At 35.6% G+C, this 21,046-nt stretch overlaps 1 protein-coding gene across 2 annotated transcripts in view; it reads left to right on the plus strand.

Annotated features, from left to right (window-relative positions):
• LOC123553107 (ubiquitin carboxyl-terminal hydrolase 47-like) overlaps positions 1-21,046 on the plus strand; it is a 72,930-nt gene that overhangs the window by 42,532 nt on the left and 9,352 nt on the right. For both annotated transcript variants that reach the window (XM_053542027.1, XM_053542028.1), the window contains exons 15-28: positions 405-481; positions 1,112-1,167; positions 1,666-1,778; positions 3,375-3,479; positions 4,108-4,315; positions 13,700-13,938; positions 14,593-14,716; positions 15,088-15,948; positions 16,124-16,215; positions 17,120-17,200; positions 18,376-18,456; positions 18,727-18,842; positions 19,939-20,057; positions 20,653-20,783. In XM_053542027.1, coding sequence (XP_053398002.1) covers positions 405-481; positions 1,112-1,167; positions 1,666-1,778; positions 3,375-3,479; positions 4,108-4,315; positions 13,700-13,938; positions 14,593-14,716; positions 15,088-15,948; positions 16,124-16,215; positions 17,120-17,200; positions 18,376-18,456; positions 18,727-18,842; positions 19,939-20,057; positions 20,653-20,783 — 2,403 coding nt within the window. The remainder of the gene's footprint in view (positions 1-404; positions 482-1,111; positions 1,168-1,665; positions 1,779-3,374; positions 3,480-4,107; positions 4,316-13,699; positions 13,939-14,592; positions 14,717-15,087; positions 15,949-16,123; positions 16,216-17,119; positions 17,201-18,375; positions 18,457-18,726; positions 18,843-19,938; positions 20,058-20,652; positions 20,784-21,046) is intronic.

Genomic DNA, 21,046 nt, shown 5'->3' on the forward strand with positions numbered 1-21,046 from the left:
ATGATCATCTCATCAAGAACTCATGAGTCAGCCATGTCAACTCAGGGTCAAGGTCACAACTCAAGGTCAAAGGTTTGAGCTCTGTATCTCCTAAACCCCTTTTATGATTTTCATGAAACTTGGGTCAAATGATCGCCTCATCTAGACAATGTGCAGAATTCATGGGTCAGCCATGTCAGTTCAAGGTCAAGGTCACAGCTCAAGGTATTGGTATTGGAGATTTCACTTCATGGATTTCAAATTTTGAAGATAAATGAATTTATGCTCTTGGATGTCATTTTGTGGATTGATGCAGCCATGAAATTCAAGTATATAAATATTAATAATTTCATAGAGTGTAAGGAGAGATAGTTACATAGACTATATTCTCATGTATAATGATCACATGTACACATATTTGACAGATCACCTATGATGATATAAGGAAAACATATGGAGGCAGTTCTACTACCAGAGGATACTATTCTTCTTCATACGCAAGGTGAGATAACTCTGATTTCCTAATGTCAAACTCTTCTTATCTTCTAACATGCTTTATGTCATGCTGTGACTTCACTATCACTCAACATTTTGTGTCTAAACATTTAGTGTCTTATTTTTAACATCATAACATTTCCGGATGCCTCCTTAAAATAATTTAAGACCAACATGATTGGGCATGTCTGGGTCATGTTATATAAATTTTATTAAATGGCTATTTTGAAAATAAAATGAGACAGTTGTACATATTCATTGGGATTTAATTTAGTTGATTAACTAATTTGCAAAAAGTAGAAGAGATTTCACTGTATTTGGTTATTACTGATATACTCCTTGATATAACAGAACACTAAAGTGGAACCGATATCCATTTAGACTGGTTTTTGAAGGTTTTGATCTTCAAGTTGTTTCTGGATTGTTTATATTATACTGTTGAGTGCATTGCCTACCTTTGTCTTGCCTGTTCAGACATGTAGATTTGAAGTCAAACTGTTGCATACTCAGATCCTAGCAACATAAAACATGTTAACATATACAGCAGTGCATAAATATTGTGTGTCTATGTTTGTATGTCGTTTTGTAATTTCTTGCTACACAGAAGTGATATGTACCTTATCATTTTCTGTTTCAGTTCAGCCAATGCCTACATGTTGATGTACAGGAAAATAGATAAAGATAGAAATATAGGTTAGTTAGTACAGGGAATTGATGAAATCTTCAAATAACACCTCCTCTCTGCAAAAGTCAGCCTCCCTGAAATTGATCATTTGTTTTAAATCTTTATTTCCATTTATCAAGTGCTAAATCTTCTGTAAACATTATTTCTATCTCATTTGATGTCCTTTGGACAGATCAGTTAAAGTTAAATTCACAAATTACTCCTGATATTGGATCAGGTATATGTATGAAAGACATAAACATGTAAGCTTTTACTTTAAAACATAAAAAGTACCGGTAGTAGTAGTTTACACCCCCCCCCCCCCACCCCATGAAATAGACATGTACATATACACAGATGATAGGAAACTGATAACAGTTAATCATTTAGTATAAAATCTCTATAAAAAAGCTTTTGATAGAACTGTATTCTGAAAAATTTAAACTTTTATTATATTTTCAATGACTTCTTTATATAAATTATGTTCATGGTGATATTACTGAAAAATGTTTGCATTGAACCTACAGATTTCATGTGCGGAGAAGACTTTCCAGAACATGTGAAAGTTGAACTGAGAAAATTGAATGATAAGGAAGAAGCAGACAGAAAACAGAAAGAAATGGATAAATCCACTTGCAAGGTATATAAAATTATTTTTATAATGAGTTACTTTGTAACATTTCCACAGTTGGTTATATTTGACGAAAAATGTGATATATCATAATTGTAGCCGTAGCATGGGAAGTTAATATAGGAGTTATTTAACTTTTGATTGACTGGTCTGGTCATTCAGGTAAAAAAAAATTGAGTGATAACAGACTACTGCCACATGAAATACCAGTGATACTTCAGAAACGTGATCACCATGAAATGAAGATGTGCATAATACCATAATCGGCTGATTATAGGTCGCACTCATGTATAGGATGCAGTGAAAAAATATCAACAGAATTCTGGAAAAATGCTTATACCCACTTATCACTTACCTCAATGTATGTTTGTCCAAAATTCGCTATAGTTTCTGACACTAATAACTTGCTGGTTTTTGCAAAATCATTTTCGATGTTTTTGTATGTTGTGCAAGAATTTAAATTGAAAAGCATAAACTCTGTATAAGCACTAAACAGCCGCATCCTCTGATCACTCCAGGAATACTGACGCCAGCGAAAACGAATATACACTTTGGCACGTGGCGGTAAAATGACGTTATTTTATGACTAGTTTGCAAATTGTTTTGAACATTACGGATCAGCGACTATGATCATTTTATTGGATCAGTCTAAAATCTCGCATCCACATGTTTACAATTGCCTCCGGGTATGATTAAACGGTTAATTGTTTGCAGATTGTGACAGTAGGTGTAAGATAAGTAATGCCTAGGGCGTGAATTTCTCGATGAACAAGAGGATTATAGACAACTATCAAAATTATGTTTGAAGACTAGATAATCGATTTCCTGGCTACCTGATACGGAGTTTCAAGTATTTGAATGCAAAATGTGTGAAAACACTCCAGGAAAGTTTTACGCAGGTTTTGTTAAAAACTTATGATCAGTTACAGAAATGCGTTATAAAATATATTTTAATGAAAAACAGCATTTATTTATCTTAAGATTTTACGTGAGCTCTAAATTTTACATTTTATACAAAAGCAATTTAAGACGCCGGGTCCCGATACCGGCTATTAGCTATGCCCGAGTCATTGGTACTTACTCCCCTTGAATTTGCTTCAATAAAAAAAGGTACGCTGTGTAAACAAAGATCAATTTTCTTAATTTTTGAGTCGGGGGAAATGTTTGGTCTTTTTTTATCCCCATATATAGGAGATCAGAATCTCAGTAAAAAAATGTGTGTCTTATATTCGTAGGATGACAGTATGTTCTTATGGTCAATAAGGGCATTGCAGAGTTATATGCCCCTAACTTAGATTGGCAATATTTGTTTACAGGAGCTTGTGGTGCAAACTACTTCGAGTTTTGAATGAATTTTCATGAATCTGTTCAAGTGATCACCATGAATTGTACTTGGGTAGCTGAGCTTGACATGTTTTAGGTGTAGTGTCAGCATTGCAGAGTTATGTGCTCCTCTACACTGACAAAACGGTTTATGCCCTATATGATAAGTGGTATCGCAGGGTATTAATCAGAGTCAGTGATAAATCTAGCTATATATTATAGTTTTAGCTTGTAGTGTGTAGCAGTTTTATTACTGGAAGAGAAATATTTATCTACTTTCAGATAAAGATTTTCTGCGTCCATCCTTCACGGAAAAAGAAACTAGATCACAAACTTGAGATCCACAAAGACAAAACACTGTCAGAGGCCACAGATCTGGCATATAAGGTATATTGAATTTGATGTATTTACATTCTTACCATCTGAATGGAGGTTTCTGTGTTCACCAGTGCTTGAAAGACATGTCTTTTACTCTGGGTTGTAGGATAACTCTAATGCTTTATGTACGAATGACTGCATAAATTTATGTGCTACTATGAAGAAAAGGGCTTAAAAAGAAAGTTATTGGCTTCATTGCTTATATTATTTGTAGAATATGGTGCTCTAGATTGGTTTAAAAAAAAGCAGAAGGGATAATCTGACTCTTGATTAACTGTATGGTATCTCAGCAGAGCCTTGTTACCATCTGAACAGTTAACCTTCAGTCAGATAATGAACTGATTATTTCAAATTTAGGGGAGGTAATTTAGTCGGGCAGTTTTGTTTTTGTTAACCTCATAATGTCATAAGACTGCTGGGATTATAAAGCCAAATACATGACCAACCTATGAAGGATAGTTAAACAGCAGAATATTTTTCATAGCAACTTAGCAAGTATAGTAAGAAATAGCCCACTTACCCACTCCCCTAAAACTGAAATCTCCTAATTTCTTGTTCAGCCATACATGCTTTTAGGTCAGTGGTCATGAATAATAAGATACTGTATATTTAACTGAAAATGTTTATATTTGCACAGATATTCGAGTTAGAAGACAGTGTGACACGTGACTGTTGTCGGATTGTGAAGTACGACGAATATCAAGATTCTCTTGAATGTTCTTTCGACGACTCTGATGATGTTGCTATGGAAACCTTACTTAATGGTGTAAAACAGAGTTACAGCTTTGACCTGCTCCTTGAAACAAAGAGACCTGAACAGAAATTCCAGGAGTATAAACCAGGAGGTAATTTATGTAGACATACAATATTACTGGCCAACCTCCTGAGCCTAGTGTTTAAGGTTGCTGACTTTGTATCACTTGCCCCTCGCCAGTAGGGGTTTAAGCTTCTCTGGGATCTTTGAGTTTTCTATGTGAGGAAGCCATCCAGTTGGCTTACAGAAGGTTGAAGGTTCTACCCAGGTGCTCGCTTGTGATGAAATGATGTACAGAAGGGCACCTGGGGTCTTCCTCCACCATCAAAGCTGGAAAGTCGCCATATGACCTATAACTGTGTTGGTGTGACATTAAACCAAACAAAAAGAATTACTTCCTTCATCTGTTATAGACCACTCCCTTTCAGGTCATAAAAGTTTATGTGGGATTGAGTGTCCGTGGGACAGTAGACATTGTATGTTAAAAACACAGTAGAATACATACTCCAACATTTCTCCTCAATGCCTTAAAATTTTAGGTTAAATTCATTGTCAAGAGCTTGTCCAAAGTGCGGGGAAGTCTGATGTGTTGATCATTTTTAGCTCACCTGAGCCAAAGGCTCAGGGTGAGCTGTTGTGATCACTTACCATCCGGTGTCCGTCGTCCATAAACTTTTACTTTAAACGACATCTCCTCATAAACCGCTAGGCCAATTTCATCCAAATTTCACAGGAATGTTTCTTGGGTGAAGCTCTACAAAAATTATTCAAAGAATTGAATTCCATGCAGAACTTCAAAAGGAAAAACTTTAAAAATCTTCTTCTCAAAAACCGGAGGCCTAGAGTTTAGATATTTGGTGTGAAGCATTGCCTAGTGGACCTCTACCAAGTTTGTTCAAATCATGACCCAGGGTTCAAAGTTGACCCCGCCAGAGGGGTCATATGATTTTACATAGGAAAATCTTAAAAAATCTTCTTCTCAAAAACCAGAAGCCTAGATTAGCTTAGGTAATTGACATGTAGCATTGCCTAGTGGACCTCTAAAAGGTTGTTCAAATCATGACCCCCGGGGTCAAAATTGACCACTCCCCAGGGGTCACTTGATTTTACATAGATTTCTATAAGAAAATCTTCATATAATTTTAAAAAATAAACCAGAAGGCCTAGAGCTTAGATATTTGACATGTAGCATTGCCTAGTGGACCGGTACAAAATTTGTTCAAATCATGACCCCCGGGGTCAAAATTGACCCCGCCCCAGGGGACACTTGATTTTACATAGGAAAATTTTCTAAAATAAACCAGAAGGCCTAGATCTTAGATATTTGACATGTAGCATTGCCTAGTGGACCTCTACAAAATTTGTCCAAATTATGACCCCCGGGGTCAGTTGACCCCGCCCCATGGGTTACTTGATTGTTCATAGAAAAATCTTCAAAATTTTCTGAAAATAAGCCAGGAGGCCTAGAGCTTAGATATTTGACATGTAGCATTGCCTAGTGGACCTCTACAAAATTTGTTCAAATCTTGACCCCTCCCCCCCTCCCCCCGAGTCCAATTGACCCAGCCCCAGGTGTTACTTGATTGTACATAGGGAAATCTTCAAAAATTTGCAAAAAATAAACCAGAAGGCCTGGATCTTAGATATTTCATATGTAACATTGCCTAGTAGACTTTTACAAACTTTGTTCAAATCATGATGCCCGGGGTCAAATTGACCCCACCCCAGCGGTAACTTAATTGTACATCGGAAAATCTTCAAAAAAAATTCTAAAACTAAACCAGAAGGCCTAGAGCTTAGATATTTGATGTGTAGCATTGCCTAGAGGACCTCTACAAAATTTGTTCAAATCATGACCTCCAGCTTCAAATTGGCCCCGCCCCAGGGGTGACTTGATTGTACATAGGAAAATCTTCCAAAAAATGTCTAGAAGTAAACTAGAAGGCCTAGAGCTTAGATATTTGGTGTGTAGCATTGCCTAGTGGACCTCTACAAAGTTTGTTCAAATCATGACCCCGGGGTCAAGCTTAAAATGCAAATCTTCATAGCAACCATTTAACCAGGTGAGCGATATAGGGCTATTATGGCCCTCTTGTCTTAATAATAGACAGAATTTGTTTAACATTTCACAGATGATAAATTATTCATAGATAGAAATAAAGAAAAGAGTTTCGAAGAGGACATAATTTCTTGTTGGTCCTTTATTTATTTGTGGTATCCCCTGTAAGAGATTGTTTTCAGGATGCTTATATTCTTTGGGATTTATTTCAGTTTATATTATGGTGGTTTTCCTTCAAAAATATTTTGAGTTATTTGGTACCATTCCCAACATCAGGTAGTGTGTTTTCACCTTGTCAGGGTGAATATTGCCCATTTTTAGCTCAACTATACAAAGTGTAAGGAAAGCTATCCTACTCGCCCCAGCGTCTGCGTCTTTCCGCGTCCCCACCTTGGTTAAAGTTTTTTTTACACTTTCTCTTTTTTCAACTTATCTCTGTAATTACTTGATGGATTTGATTCAAACTTGAAATACTTATTCCTCATCATCATCCACATCATCTGACATAAGGGGCATAACTCTGGCACCATTTTTTCATGAATTATTCCCCCTTTTTACTTAGAATTTCAGGTTAAAGTTTTGGTGCACTTTCACTCTACCTCTGTTATAACTGAATGGATTTGATTCAAACTTAAAATATTTTTTCAGCATCATCACCCACATCATATGACACAAGATGCATAACTGGCACAATTTTTCATGAATTATTCCCCTTTTTACTTTGAATTTCAGGTTAAAGTTTTATGCACTTTCACTCTATCTCTGTTATTACTGAATGGATCTGATTCAAACTTAAACAATTGTTCAGCATCATTACCCGTATCATATGACACAAGGTGCATAACTCTGTGACCAATTTTTCATGAATTATTTCCCCTTTTTACTTAGAATTTTAGGTTAAAGTTTTGATGCACTTTCACTCTGTCTCTGTTATTACTGGATGGATTTAATGACTCAAACTTAAAATAGTTGTTCAACATCATCACCCACACCATATGACGCAAGGTGCATAACCCCAGCACCAAATTTTCATTAATTAGTGCCCCTTTTTACTTAGAATTTTAGGTTAAAGTTTTGATGCACTTTCACTCTGGCTCTGTTATTACTGAATGGATTTGATTCAAACTTAAAATAGTTGTTCAACATCATCACCCACACCATATGACACAAGGTGCATAACTCTGGCACCAGTATTTAATGAATTATGCCCCTTTTTGCTTAGGATATACTTCTATAGTGTTTTGATACATTTTTAGGATAGCTCTACTTATTCTTCGAATAGTCGAGCTATCCTACTCACCACGGCGTTGGCGTCGGCGTCACACCCTGGTTAAGTTTTTCGTACCAGTCCACATTTTGACAAAGTCTTTTGAGATAAAGCTTTGAAACTTTCAACACTTGTTTACCATCACCATGTCCAGTTATGGGCAAGAGTACATAACTCTGTCAAGCATTTTGACTGAATTATGGCCCCTTTTCACTTAGAAATCTTGGTTAAGTTTCTCGTACCAGTCTACATTTTGACAAAGTCTTTTGAGATAAAGCTTTGAAATTTTCAACTCTTGTTTACCATCACCATGTCCAGTTGTAGGCAAGAGTACATAACTCCATCAAGCATTTTTGTTGAATTATGGCCCCTTTTTGACTAAGAAACCTTGGTTAAGTTTTTCGTACCAGTCTACATTTTGACAAAGTCTTTTGAGATAAAGCTTTGAAACTTTCAGCACTTGTTTACCATCACCATGTCCAGTTGTAGGCAAGAGTACATAACTCCATCATGCATTTTGGTTGAATTATGGCCCCTTTTTGACTAAGAAATCTTGGTTAAGTTTTTCGTACCAGTCTACATTTTGACAAAGTCTTTTGAGATAAAGCTTTGAAACTTTCAATGCTTGTTTACCATCACCATGTCCAGTTATAGGCAAGAGTACATAACTCCATCAAGCATTTTGGTTGAATTATGGCCCCTTTTTGACTTAGAAGTCTTGGTTAAGTTTTTCGTACCAGTCTACAATTTTGACAAAGTCTTTTGAGATAAAGCTTTGAAACTTTCAATGCTTGTTTACCATCACCATGTTCAGTTGTAGACAAGAGTACATAACTCCATCATGCATTTTGGCTGAATTATGGCTCCTTTTGACTTAGAAATCTTGGTTAAGTTTTTCATACCAGTTTATATTTTGTGTAAAGTGTTTGACATGTAGCTTTGAAACTTTTATAACTTGTTCAGTATAATAGTCTCTACCAGTAGGCAAGAGTACATAACTCTATCATCTTCTTTGGCTGAATTATGGCCCTTTTTGAATTTGGAAATTGGTTTTGTTTTATATATGTCCATGTTTTATCAAGACTATTTGACATATGGCTTTTAAACTTTAAACACTTGTTTATCATTATGATTTCCATCTGTAGGCAAGTGTACATAACTTTGACAACTATTTTGGCTGAATTATGGCCCTTTTTGGACTTTGAAATTTGTTCAGTTTTTCTTACAAGTCAGCGTTTTGTCAAAACTATTTGAACTGTGGCTTTGAAACTTTTAACACAAGTTTATCAACATGATTTCCATCTGTAGGCAAGAGTACATAACTCTGTCAACTATTTTATTGAATTATGGCCCTTTTTGGACTTAGAAATTTGTTAAATTTTTCATACAAGTCCATATTTTGCCAAACATATAACTGAACATATTTGCCATCATGGTCACACATTGCCATTGAGTACAAGACTAATTAAAATCCACAAATACAGGAACATATTTTGTTTAATCCATTTTTAGCTCCACTATTCGGAGAATAGGGGGGCTATACTACTCGCCCCGGCGTCGGCGTGCCCCTTCTTGGTTAAGTTTTTCGGCAACCTTTGTTTTTCTGTCATATCTTTGTTACTATTGCTTATATGTTACTGTAACTTCACATAAACATTGTCCAGTATACAAACAAAGTATGTGTAGCAGGGCTCTCCCTAAAGTTTAAAGTAGTCAGTGATGACAGAAAAGTAGCCAGTGGGGGGTCTGGGGGTCCTCCCCCTGAAAATTTTGAAATTGAAGGTTTAAAATGGTGCAATCTGGTGTATTTTGGGGTGTTTTTTCTTTGCTTTGTCTACCTATATTTTTCATACAAAAAAAAACATAAAAACATAATTCGTCTTAAAAATGTATTTGTGACCTCACATAAAAAATCAGAGTCATACCCTCACTCTAAACCAGTGTTATTATACATCTTCAAAAAATCTGTCAAAAACGGTTCAGCATCACAGTCTTTATTCACAGCCTTGGCACATAGGTGGATTATATATATCTAGGCCATGAGCCGTATACACTTAAATTTGTTACAGTGACCTCCCAGTTATGATCAGAAATTGATTGTTGGGAGTATCCCCGTAAATGTAGATGTGATAATGTATTCTGAGAAAAAAAAATGCCCAAAAAGTATATCTAATTCTGATTTTTTTCCCCTGTAACAATGAGCCATTAGAAAGGCGATCATGAGCATTTTGACGTGTAGATCTATTGCTTCCAGGTCCGTATTTTTTGTTTCAAAAATATTTCTTTATTAATGATTGACCGTCTTTTGGGCAAGTGAGTAATCTTTCAGAAAAATCTTACATGGCATGCACAGCATGCGAGCAACGGCGTACGAAAAAACAATTTTTCTTCTCATAGTGCATCGTGCCAGTTAAAATAAACGCTACAAAGCGTCATGAACAGGCTGAATGGAAACTAACAAGACTAAAAATTAATTAATCAATTCTACTTAGTTACTTACAGTACAGGTTTGCTATTTAATTTTGCAAAGATTGCGTACGGATGCATTGGATCGGATAAATAAAATAAGCGGGAAAACCCACAGGTGCCCGCTCATATTGCTAAACTATTCGTCAGTGCTCGTCACGTGGTGAGACTGATTAAAAATAGATGTGCTAAGATCCTGCGCAATTCACTGACTTGGAAAACCAACAACCATATGACGTCAGCATACAAAAATAACGTAGTTTAACTGTTGGAATACACATGTGTAAAGTAATGGTAGGCCCGTAATGGTAGCGGTTTGTTTATGATTTCATTCAACAATTAATTTCGGGTTATTATTTTACATTTTGAAGATCATTTTTTTGTTCAGTTTGAGAAAAGTAGCCGGCGGTACATCCATCAGTAGCCGGCGAAATCGCCGGCCGCCGGGGCTTGTGGAGAGCTCTGGTGTAGGGGCTGAGCCCATTATACCCAAGGTCAAGGTCACCAGGCTGTTATACTTAGGTTATTTTTAAGGTTAAAGTTTTTCGGCAACCTTTGTTTTTCTGTCATATCTTTGTTACTATTGCTTATATCTTACTGTAACTTCACATAAACATTGTCCAGTATACAAACAAAGTATGTGTAGGGGCTGAGCCCATTATACCCAAGGTCAAGGTCACCAGGCTGTTATACTTAGGTTATTTTTAAGATTGAAGTTTTTCGGCAACCTTTGTTTTTCTGTAATAACTTTGTTACTATTGCTTATATCTTACTGTAACTCACATAAACATTGTCCAGTATACAAACAAAGTATGTGGGCTGAGCCATTATACCAAGGCAAGGTCACCGCTGTTATACTTAGGTTATTTTAAGGTACAAGTTTTCGGCACCGTGTTTTCTGAAAACTTGTTACTATTGCTTATATCTTACTGTTACTCACAAAACATGTCATATACAGACATGTATGTGTAGGAGCTGAGCCCATTATACCCAGGTCAAGGTCACCAAGGTCATTATACTTAGGTTATTTTTAAGGTTAAAGTTTTTCGGCAACCTTGTTTTTATGCCCGAAGGAGGCATATATTTTGAACGTCTGTCTGTCTGTCGTCTGTCCGCATTTTTCGTGCCGTCCATATCTTTGTCATCGATGGATGGATTTTCAAATAACTGCATGAATGTGAACCACAGTAAGACGACGTTTTCGCGCGCAAACCCAGGTCCGTAGCTCAAAGTCAAGGTCACACTTAGACATTAAGGGATAGTGCATTGATGGGCTTTTCCGGTCCATATCTTTGTCATCGATAGATGGATTTTCAAATAACTTGGCATGAATGTGTACCACAGTAAGACGACGTGTTGTGCGCAAGACCCAGGTCCGTAGCTCAAAGGTCAAGGTCACACTTAGACATTAAGGGATAGTGCATTGATGGGCGTGTCCGGTCCATATCTTTGTCATCGATGATGGATTTTCAAATAACTTGGCATGAATGTGTACCACAGTAGACGACGTGTTAGCGCGCAAGACCCAGGTTCGTAGCTCAAAGGTCAAGGTCACACTTAGACATTAAAGGATAGTGCATTGATGGGCGTGTCCGGTCCATATCTTTGTCATCGATGGATGGATTTTCAAATAACTTGGCATGAATGTGTACACAGTAAGAGACGTGTCGCGCGCAAGACCCGGGTCCGTACCTCAAAGGTCAGGTCAACTTAGACATTAAGGTATTAAGTTGCATTATGGGCGTGTCGGTCCATATCTTTGTCATCGATGGTGGATTTTCTAACTAACTTGGCATGAATGTGTACCACAGTAAGACGCATGTGTCGCGCGCAAGACCAGGTGTTATAGCTCAAAGTGTCAATGGTCACATTTAGTACGTTAAAGGTCTATTTTTACATGATAGTGCATTAGATGGGCGTGTCCGGTCCATATCTTTGTCATTCATGCAGATTTTAAATACGCATGATGTGTGACACAGTAAGACGACTGTCGCGCGCAAGACCAGCTCCGTAGGTCAAAGTCCTAAACTCTAACGGCCATATTTCATTAAAGTGCCATCGGGCATGTGTATCCTATGAAGACAGCTCTTGTTCTGTCTATCTTTGTGCATTGCTTATATCTTACTGTAACTTCACAAACATTGTCAGTATACAGACAATGTATGTGTGCGGCTGAGCCCATAACCAAGGCAGGTCACAGGTCTTATACTTAGTTATTTTTAGTTAAGTTTTGCAACCTTTGTTTCTGTATAACTTGTTACTATGCTATATCTTACGTACTTACATAAATGTCCCATACAAACAAAGTGTTTAGGGACGGGCCCATTATACCAAGGTCAGTCACCAAGGTCTTGATACTGGTTATTTTTAAGGTTAAAGTTTTTTCGGCAACCTTTGTTTTTCTGTCATATCTTTTTACTTTTGCTTATTCATACTTAAGTTTCACATAACACATTGCCCATCATACAAACAAAGTATGTGCATGGGCTGGGCCCATTATACCCAAGGTCAAGGTTACCAAGAAGTTATACTTTGAATTATTTTCTTGTTAAATTTTTTCGAGAGCTTCGTTTATAGACATATCTTTGGTACTTTAAAATATAATGACTTGAATTTAAAAAAATATTTGTTTATAATCATCTGCATGTGTGGCTACATACCCCATAACTCTAATTGTGTTTTTGACAGAATTATGCCTCTTTTGTACTTAAACTTTTTTGCAATCTTCGCTTTCTGGATATAACTTTAATGCCATATAAGATAAAAACTTGAAACTTAAAATGTATCTTTATCATCATCATCTGCATGTATGGTAACAATCCCCATAACACTGATTTGTATTTTTGACCGAATTTTGCCCCTTTTACACTTAAATTTTTTACAAACTTCGTTTTCTGGACATACCTTTGGTACCATGTAAGATAATGACTTGAAACTCAAAATATGTCTTTATCATCATCATCTGCATGTGTTGTAACAATCCTAATAACTCATATCTTCCTTTTGAAGTAGGTCTCTTATTCAGACATATATTCATTTTACTGTCGAATCCCCGAATAGTGGAGCGCGCTGTCTTACGGACAGCTCTTGTTTTCTTTTGTCAGAAAATCTATGGAAATATTTTGACCCCATTCTTTAATCAATTCTTTGAATAGTCGAGCGCGCTGTCATCAGACAGCTCTTGTATCTTTACCTCTCTTATTTCTTTAAGTTGATATTTTTGACATAGACTCAGGCTATTGTACAATATCTTCATCCACAGTTGGAGTCATTAAACACTCCAGTGACAGCTCTAGTTTCCTCAGATGTGCCCAGTTTCACTATCCAGCATCGAAATAGTCGAGCGCACTGTCTCCTGTGACATCTCTTGTTCTGTAACCAGATATTTATTTATATTATAATTTGTCAAATATGGGGATGAATCTCTACTATACATTTTTGGTATCTGTAAACTTCTTTTGACTTAATAATGATTAAAGTCTTTCAGATTCTTGGTTTCTAGCAAAATTCCTCTACCATTCGATTTGCCTTGTATTTTCTCCATACAAAGAGCACTTGCCTTTTTCTGCAAAACTTTAAAATAGTCACTGTCAGAATTTGTTGTACTTTCGGTTGTTCTTTTTAAATCTTAGTGAAATATTTAAGTTTCACTGTCTTCATCTGACAATTTATTCTGTTTACAGGTGTAACGGTGAAGGTATATGTGGCAGATTTAGAAAAAGATACTATTATAGAGCCTGCGGCCACAGTGAGGGCATATCTTGTACAGACTGTACAGGAATTTAAAACACTTGTTTCACAGGTGTTGGGACTGAAACAAGATGATATGAGATGTGTGTTGGAAAGATTTCACAATGATCTTAAACTTCTCTATATGCCCAATAAAACATTGAAAAGCGAAGGATTCTTTAAAACTAACAAGGTAAGAAACACTGCTAGACTTCTGTAGGATGAAAAGTTAAGCATTTCATGATTTAATAGTTATATGTTGGAAATTTTTTGATCAATTCTTACATACAAACTTACTTTGCTTAAATTTAGAACTCATCCTCATGTCCCGGCAAAATCCCGTATAATGTACGTTGTTCGATGGCATGGGCTACCAATAATTCGAATAAATTTTGCTGGTCCCATTGTGTTTGAGCAAACAAAGTTTGACTGTATATATTTCTTTCACTATTACGAGATTAAAAAAAAAATAAAAAATACCGTTTTTGAGCATTTTACATACATTTAACAGACATTACTAACAACTTGTACTAATTTTCTCTACGAATGGTTTACCAAAGTTTTGAAAGCAGTCAAAGAAAGCAGCATTGCCATTGGTCAATTTCATATTTTTGCTTGGAAACAACCAGTCAGATACTAGAGTTTTGGGACTGGTTTTATGACCTTGAGTCGGGTACTGTACTGCAGTCTAATACACATACGATCACAGGATAACGAGTCAGGGCCACAGCCCCATTATACTTATCCAGAGCATAAATTGTTTTTAAATACCTCGTAATCTGTATAATTTTATTGATATTTGTATTCAATGTTGAAACTGTTCTGTAGTGCAGTTAAATGTTTTCAGGTGTATGTAGAACTAAATGCGACAGAGGAAGAAAGGAATACACAGTTTGATAGAAGTCACTTCTATACCCTGTTAGACAGATATCAAAACACAATTAATATACAAGTCAGTCTACCTTCACTAGGTAATCACTTAATTTGCTAATTGTTTAATGGGGTTCTTCAAGAATGTCAGTTTCATATTGCAATATCAGATATAAGTTTTACGCCATTTAAAGGTATCTAAAGGTGGTTGTAGGATTTTTTTATTTAAAGATAAAATGTATCTTTAATAATGTTAAATCATGGCCAGAAATACATTTCCTTTTGTGTGAAGTTGTGGCCAAGTAAAATTTTGATTTTTTTACATAAAGGTTTTGCAGTGTTTATGGGAAATATTTGTATCATGAAGTTTGATGCTCAGAAGTTATTGAAGTTTTGTTGTTAAATAATATAGTTTGATTAGAAGTATTAAGTTCAATTTAAATGATTACATATCACTTTTTTTTACCAACAGCTGAGGTATCTGACTACAAAAGACACTCATGTGCTCGAGAAAATTCTCCGCTGGGTCAGGACTCGGCAGTTGAAAGTGGTGTTAACAGTTCAGCAAATAGTGTTGATAATGGAAGTGAAATGTGCAATCATGAAAGACGTACATTCAGATCAAGAGAAAATCTGACAGACCGAGAGTCTTTCTGTAGGGACCTAGATACAGAAATAAGAACTTTAAACTTACAATCACAGTTAAGTCAAAGTGATCCAAATTTATATGGTAGTAGTAGACACTCTGATGGCGTTTCAAAGGGTGACATTTTAAACAGTTTACATAATCGAGGGTCAGGGTCGTCCCTTGAATGTCAAGACTCAAGGTCATGTAGTCAATCCACTCAGTCTACAAGTACTAGTGCAGAATTCAGTTTAGGAAATGTGAACTCTGTATGTGAAGGAAATTTGGAATCCCCAGATGATGTTGTAGTATCAAACAGTGATAAAGAATGTGACCTTAATGCGACCTTTAGTGAAAAAGAACAAAGTAATGACCTTGAGGATTGTGACCTCAAGGAAAAGTTAGGAAGTGGTGAACCTGTTGAACATGTGTTTTCAGAAAGTTCATTACCTAGTGCAAATTTGCCAAAAACTACAAATTCACCTGAAGATGAAAATATATCAGTGTTTAAGTCAGAATCAGACATTAAGGGCACGTCAGGCTGGGAGAAACATGGGCGTAGGCAAGCTACGACAGGCTGGGATGAGTCAACAGGGAGCACTTCAGCCTGTTTTGATTCAATGAGAGACAGCCAGACTACAGAAGATGCCGAAGAAGAAAAAAGATTCTTTCAGGCTGAACTCTGTGAAACAGACTCTGATCAAAGAAGTAAGTGTAAAAAGACTGGTGAGAAACCATATATGTGAAATAAATGGAATGTGAAGATGCTTAGTATTTTACAGGAGTTACAAAAACTTGATATCGTGATGTTTGTCTGGATGCATACACTCTTTTAACTAATAGACTGCCAAATTATATATTTAAATTTTTTTTTCTATCACAGGTCTGTCAGTGTTTGTAGATAAGAGAATCACGCTGGGATGTTTCAAAGCAGAACTTGAACAATATGTAGGAGTGTCTGCAAATAACTTTAAGGTATGTCTAGAAAATCAAGTGATATTTTCAGTATTTTTTGTTACTGCTAAACATACTGGTGATAGTCTTTAGTTTATATAAGGATGAGAAACTTTGTTTTTAAGCTTAAAACATAAAAGGACAGGACACACACACGCTGGTGTAGATGTCTAAGCTTTACAAAGTTTTGTTTCTGCATTTTTCCAGCGGGGCACAGAAGGCATAGCAGAATACTAATAATTGAAATGATGGGATTTTGTCCTTATGCAGGCCTAAGTGTGTCTCAAACTGTTTGTTTCCAATCTCTGATTTATGTGGGGCAGGTGTCAGTTACTTGTGGAGAACTGCCACTACTTCAAGAAAATGTAACCATTATTTTGTGGAGAATATGTCATTGCTTGTGCAGAATATGACAGTATATATGCAGAACTTGTCACTATATGTGCAGAACATGTCAGATTATGTGCAAAATATGTCAGTTTATGTGCAGAACATGTCTGTTTGTGTGTAGAACATGTCAGTATTAGTAGAGAACATTAATGAAAATGTCATTATTGGTACAGAATTCAGAAATATTTTTATTGTATATTGCTGCTTTCATGATAGTGACATACTGAATGCTTAATGAAAAATGGCATTATATCCATAACAAAGTGACTACATTTTCTGATGGAGGAAAATGTTGAAGAAACATTAAGAAAATGCAGATAAAGAAAGTGTAAGAAATGTATTATACCATCAGTTAATAGTAACTGAATTTTGTCCCTTCATTTTTTTTTTCTAAGAGAAACTCTAGATCTCAGTCCATTGAGGGAGTTTTACTAATTTATCAACTTAACTTAAATTAACCTTTTGATAGTTGGCTGAATGACATCCTCACATGTAAGTTTTTAAATTGACATGTCTTTTTCTCTCTTTATAACAGGTGTACAGAGTATACTCCAACAATCAAGAATTTGAGAGTATACGACTCACAGAGACACTGTCATTCTTAGAGGATGGGAGGGTAAGCTCTTCTCTGTTCATCTAGATGTCAAATAGTCAGTGTTTTTCCATTGATTTCTCTGTCGGCTAGTAAAGGTTCTGGATATGTGCATATTAAGCATATGTGTGTTGTCTCAAAAATACACAGATATATTGAAGATATGAAGTGATTATTGTCTTTGTACTGAACTTAATGAGTTTACTAAAATGATACTGTGGGAGGCTCATACTGTTTTATTCAACAATTCTCGTATGCTTTATGAAATTTTATTTACTGACTTCATCAAAGGTTCAATCTTTTAATGCCTATGATTCCAGCAGGTATAAAAAGTTTTGATTCCATACCTCCTATTTTTATATTGATGTATGTAAAATCAACATGTACTCCTTCCTGGTTCCATATAACCAAAACTGTGTTGATGCACTGTAATAACCGATCAGCCAACCATGCAGCCTTAAATAATACGAGTAAGAAGCCAATACTTGTACTTCCGAGGGAAAACAGCTTCGCTTGTACAGATACTATACTCCAGACTGTCTGTACTTGAAGAGCCATGCTAAGTTAGCCAGACAGGCCAGAACCTAAATGGATTTCTCTCTCTCTCTCTCTCTCTCTCTGTTATGAGGGCTTTCTCTTGTTCTGTCCCTCTGGTCAGATCACTCTCTGTCTGTATTAGTAGATGATGAATTTGGCGCCCTGAGTGGCTGCTGTGTACTGTGTTAAGTGTCTTTGAACGTGTTATCATGTAAAGGGTGCTACATAATCTGGTACCATATAATATATAAGTTACATATTCTATTTATCACATGTACAACATGTACAACACAATTTGAAGAAGAAGAAAACACAGCAAATATCTTACCTTCTAGATAATTTCAAACACATTGCATATACAATAATTATGTCTCCCACCACACAGTGGTGTGGGAGACATACTGATTTACTCCTGTCTGTGTCTGTGTCTGGGTCTGGGTCTGTCACAAATCTTGTCTGCACTCTAAGTCGAAATTTGTTTTTGATAATCAAAGCACTGAAAGTTTTATAAGGCAGTTTAGGTCTTGGTGCATGGTTGACTCATATACTGCTATTCAGATGATTAGGCAGTTGTGGAGGACATGTGCTTTTCTCAAAAGCAGCTCTAGTAGTTTATGAATTAAGTGAAGTAACACAAAATGCATAATTTCTTCCATTTTCAGATTAATATCAAACTAGGTAGAGCTTTGAAGAATGGAGAATACAGGGTTAAAGTGTTCCAGTTACTAGTCAATGAAACAGAGGTATGTATTCACAAACAACTCTTTTATTGGATTTTTCACTTAAATCACAGGTCTATCAAACTCTAGTTCAAAATTTAGTTAACTTGTTAACTTAACTTATCATAAGACGTAAAAGTGGTGGGGGGAAAAAAAACACAAAACAGATTTTTGTCAAGCCATTTTTTCCAAAAAAAATGTTATTTAATTTTGAAAATAATAATTAGATTTATTTATTTGGTCCCTTTTGTTAAAAATGAAAATAAATAATTTTTTTATATATACCTTCTTTAGCCGTCCAAGTTTTTGCTTGATACGATATTTGCACGAGGGATGACAGTGTTGGACTCGAAGAAGATGATTCTTCCTGAGATAAAATTAGAACACAACCTGGATGTTCCTCTTGACAGGTATGTTTTACTTTATTGGTTTTGTCTTTGTAGAAATATCCAATAAATATTGTATGCGTGCCCAAAATGGACTCACTACCACTATTTTGTAATTATATTTTATCTGGTTCATACCTGCAAATTGTTTACATTTAAATGTGATTTACTTCCTGCTTTATTTGTTAATTGAAATCTTATGTTAGATTATACATAAAGATATATACATGCCATATTTAAAGGTAAAAGAGATTTATGAATTTCAAATAACTATGTAAGTTTTTCTGACATAATCTGTATGACATCACGTTTGTTGTTTAGGGTTTATGTCACTCCAACACAATATATGTCATGTGGGGACTTTCCTGCTTTTGATAGTGCAGGAAGACCCCAGGTGCCCCTCTGAGCATTATTTCATGCGTGGATGAGCACCTGGGTAAAACAGCTGACCTTCCTTAAGTCTACTGGATGGCTTCCGCACATGAAAGAGTTCTGCCCATTAAGCAAGGTTTCAGACTTGTAGCAGTGAAGTGCAAGAGATCCGTAGTCTTTAATCTTAAACCATTTGGCCTTGGAGGCCCACTGTAACATCATGAGGTTATGCTTGTGTAGCGTTGGTAATATAAAAAAGGAAAGATATAGGTTAGAACCATTGGGAAGATACAGGAGAAATAGAGTGCTTGTTGGTTTTAACATGAAAGATCGTAAAATCATTCTTTCCTGAACCTCAGATTTTACAGTTATCACCCTTGGCTTTCCCACTTGTGAAAATATTACTCTGTGAAAGATATTTTGATCTTATACAATAATGAATTTTAATATTTTACATATACTAGGTTAAGGGTAAATGGGACATTTGCCTATTTGTATATAGGGCAAAATTTTCCTAGGGCAGAATTTCTTTAAACTTTGTGTACTGACTGAGAATCAAGTTTAAAATGGAAATATATATTAAAAATCATAAGTACCACGGCTTGATCTGAAAGTTTAAAGAAATTCTGTCTGTAGGAAAATTCTGCCCTATGTACATATAGGCAACTGTCCCATTTACCCTTAAGAAATAATCAAAGTCTACTTCAATCAGTTGATGTACACACCCAGGTTTTTTTTACCATTATAGATGTCGATTGAGAAAGAAGACGTGGAAGAATCCTGGCACTATTTATGTGGACAAACAGGTGTATGAAGAAGAAATACCAATCTATCCTAACTGGGAAGTCTTCCTTGAGATCCTCGACGGTAAGTTAACAAAGTTGTTCTATACCCAGTACTTTATCTTTGAACATAGAAGACTTTTTTGCATATGGAAAAGAGATAGTTACTGTAATTGACGTGATGTAGAGATAATGAATGTTTTTGTGTTGTCAACTTGTGTAAATTTTATTCTGTTGTTTTGTAAAATAAATATATTATACAGTCATTCAAAAATCAGCTATCAGTTCATTACCCCTGAAGTAAATAGTAAAAAAATTTAGCTGAATTTGAAAGTTAATACATTGTAGTTAAAAATAATTTTTGTTTTATGATACAAACACAAACTCCATGAAAATAAGTCCCCATTGTATATTAGATAATTCAAAAGTACCTGTTAAAATAAAGTGTTGGGTTAAGAAGAAAAGTAATACTGTGTATTCATTATCAGTTGTAGTGGACTACTTTATGACTTTTGTGTTAGATGAATGAAAAAAATGTTTAAAATCCTTAAAATTTAAAATCCACAAACAGTGCTCTGCCAGGGGCAATCTCGAGTAAATATTATGAGTGTTGAGCTGAAATTGGTCTCAAAGTGTCAATTGTAGCATACAAAATGACAATTATTTGTACATTGATGTAGGTCCAGAACAGATGTTGTCATCTGCTCAACTTGCAGTGTATTTGAGAAGATGGTATCCATCCAAGTACGAGCTTGGACCGTTTGAGGAGGTTGTAATTACTGAACAGACAGTAGAAGAACTTAAAAAGAAGGCAAGTTAATATATCTGTATCTTTGTTGCCAAATAAATTCCCTAAAGAAGACATCTGTAATAAACAGAAGCTATCTTGCAGCCTTTAGGTTTGATTTATTTCATTTGCCAAGTTACTTTACTATAAATTTTCAGAAATGGACAAACATAATTTTTTTCAATTAATAACAGCAGTATGTGCATACAAGTATTTTTGCAGCTTGGTGTAAACTAAACTAAATAGAAATCTTTCAAGTTGATGGATTTGTGTTTGGTATGACATAA

Source organism: Mercenaria mercenaria, chromosome 4 (genome assembly GCF_021730395.1).
Source record: "Mercenaria mercenaria strain notata chromosome 4, MADL_Memer_1, whole genome shotgun sequence".
Lineage (NCBI taxonomy): Eukaryota > Metazoa > Mollusca > Bivalvia > Venerida > Veneridae > Mercenaria > Mercenaria mercenaria.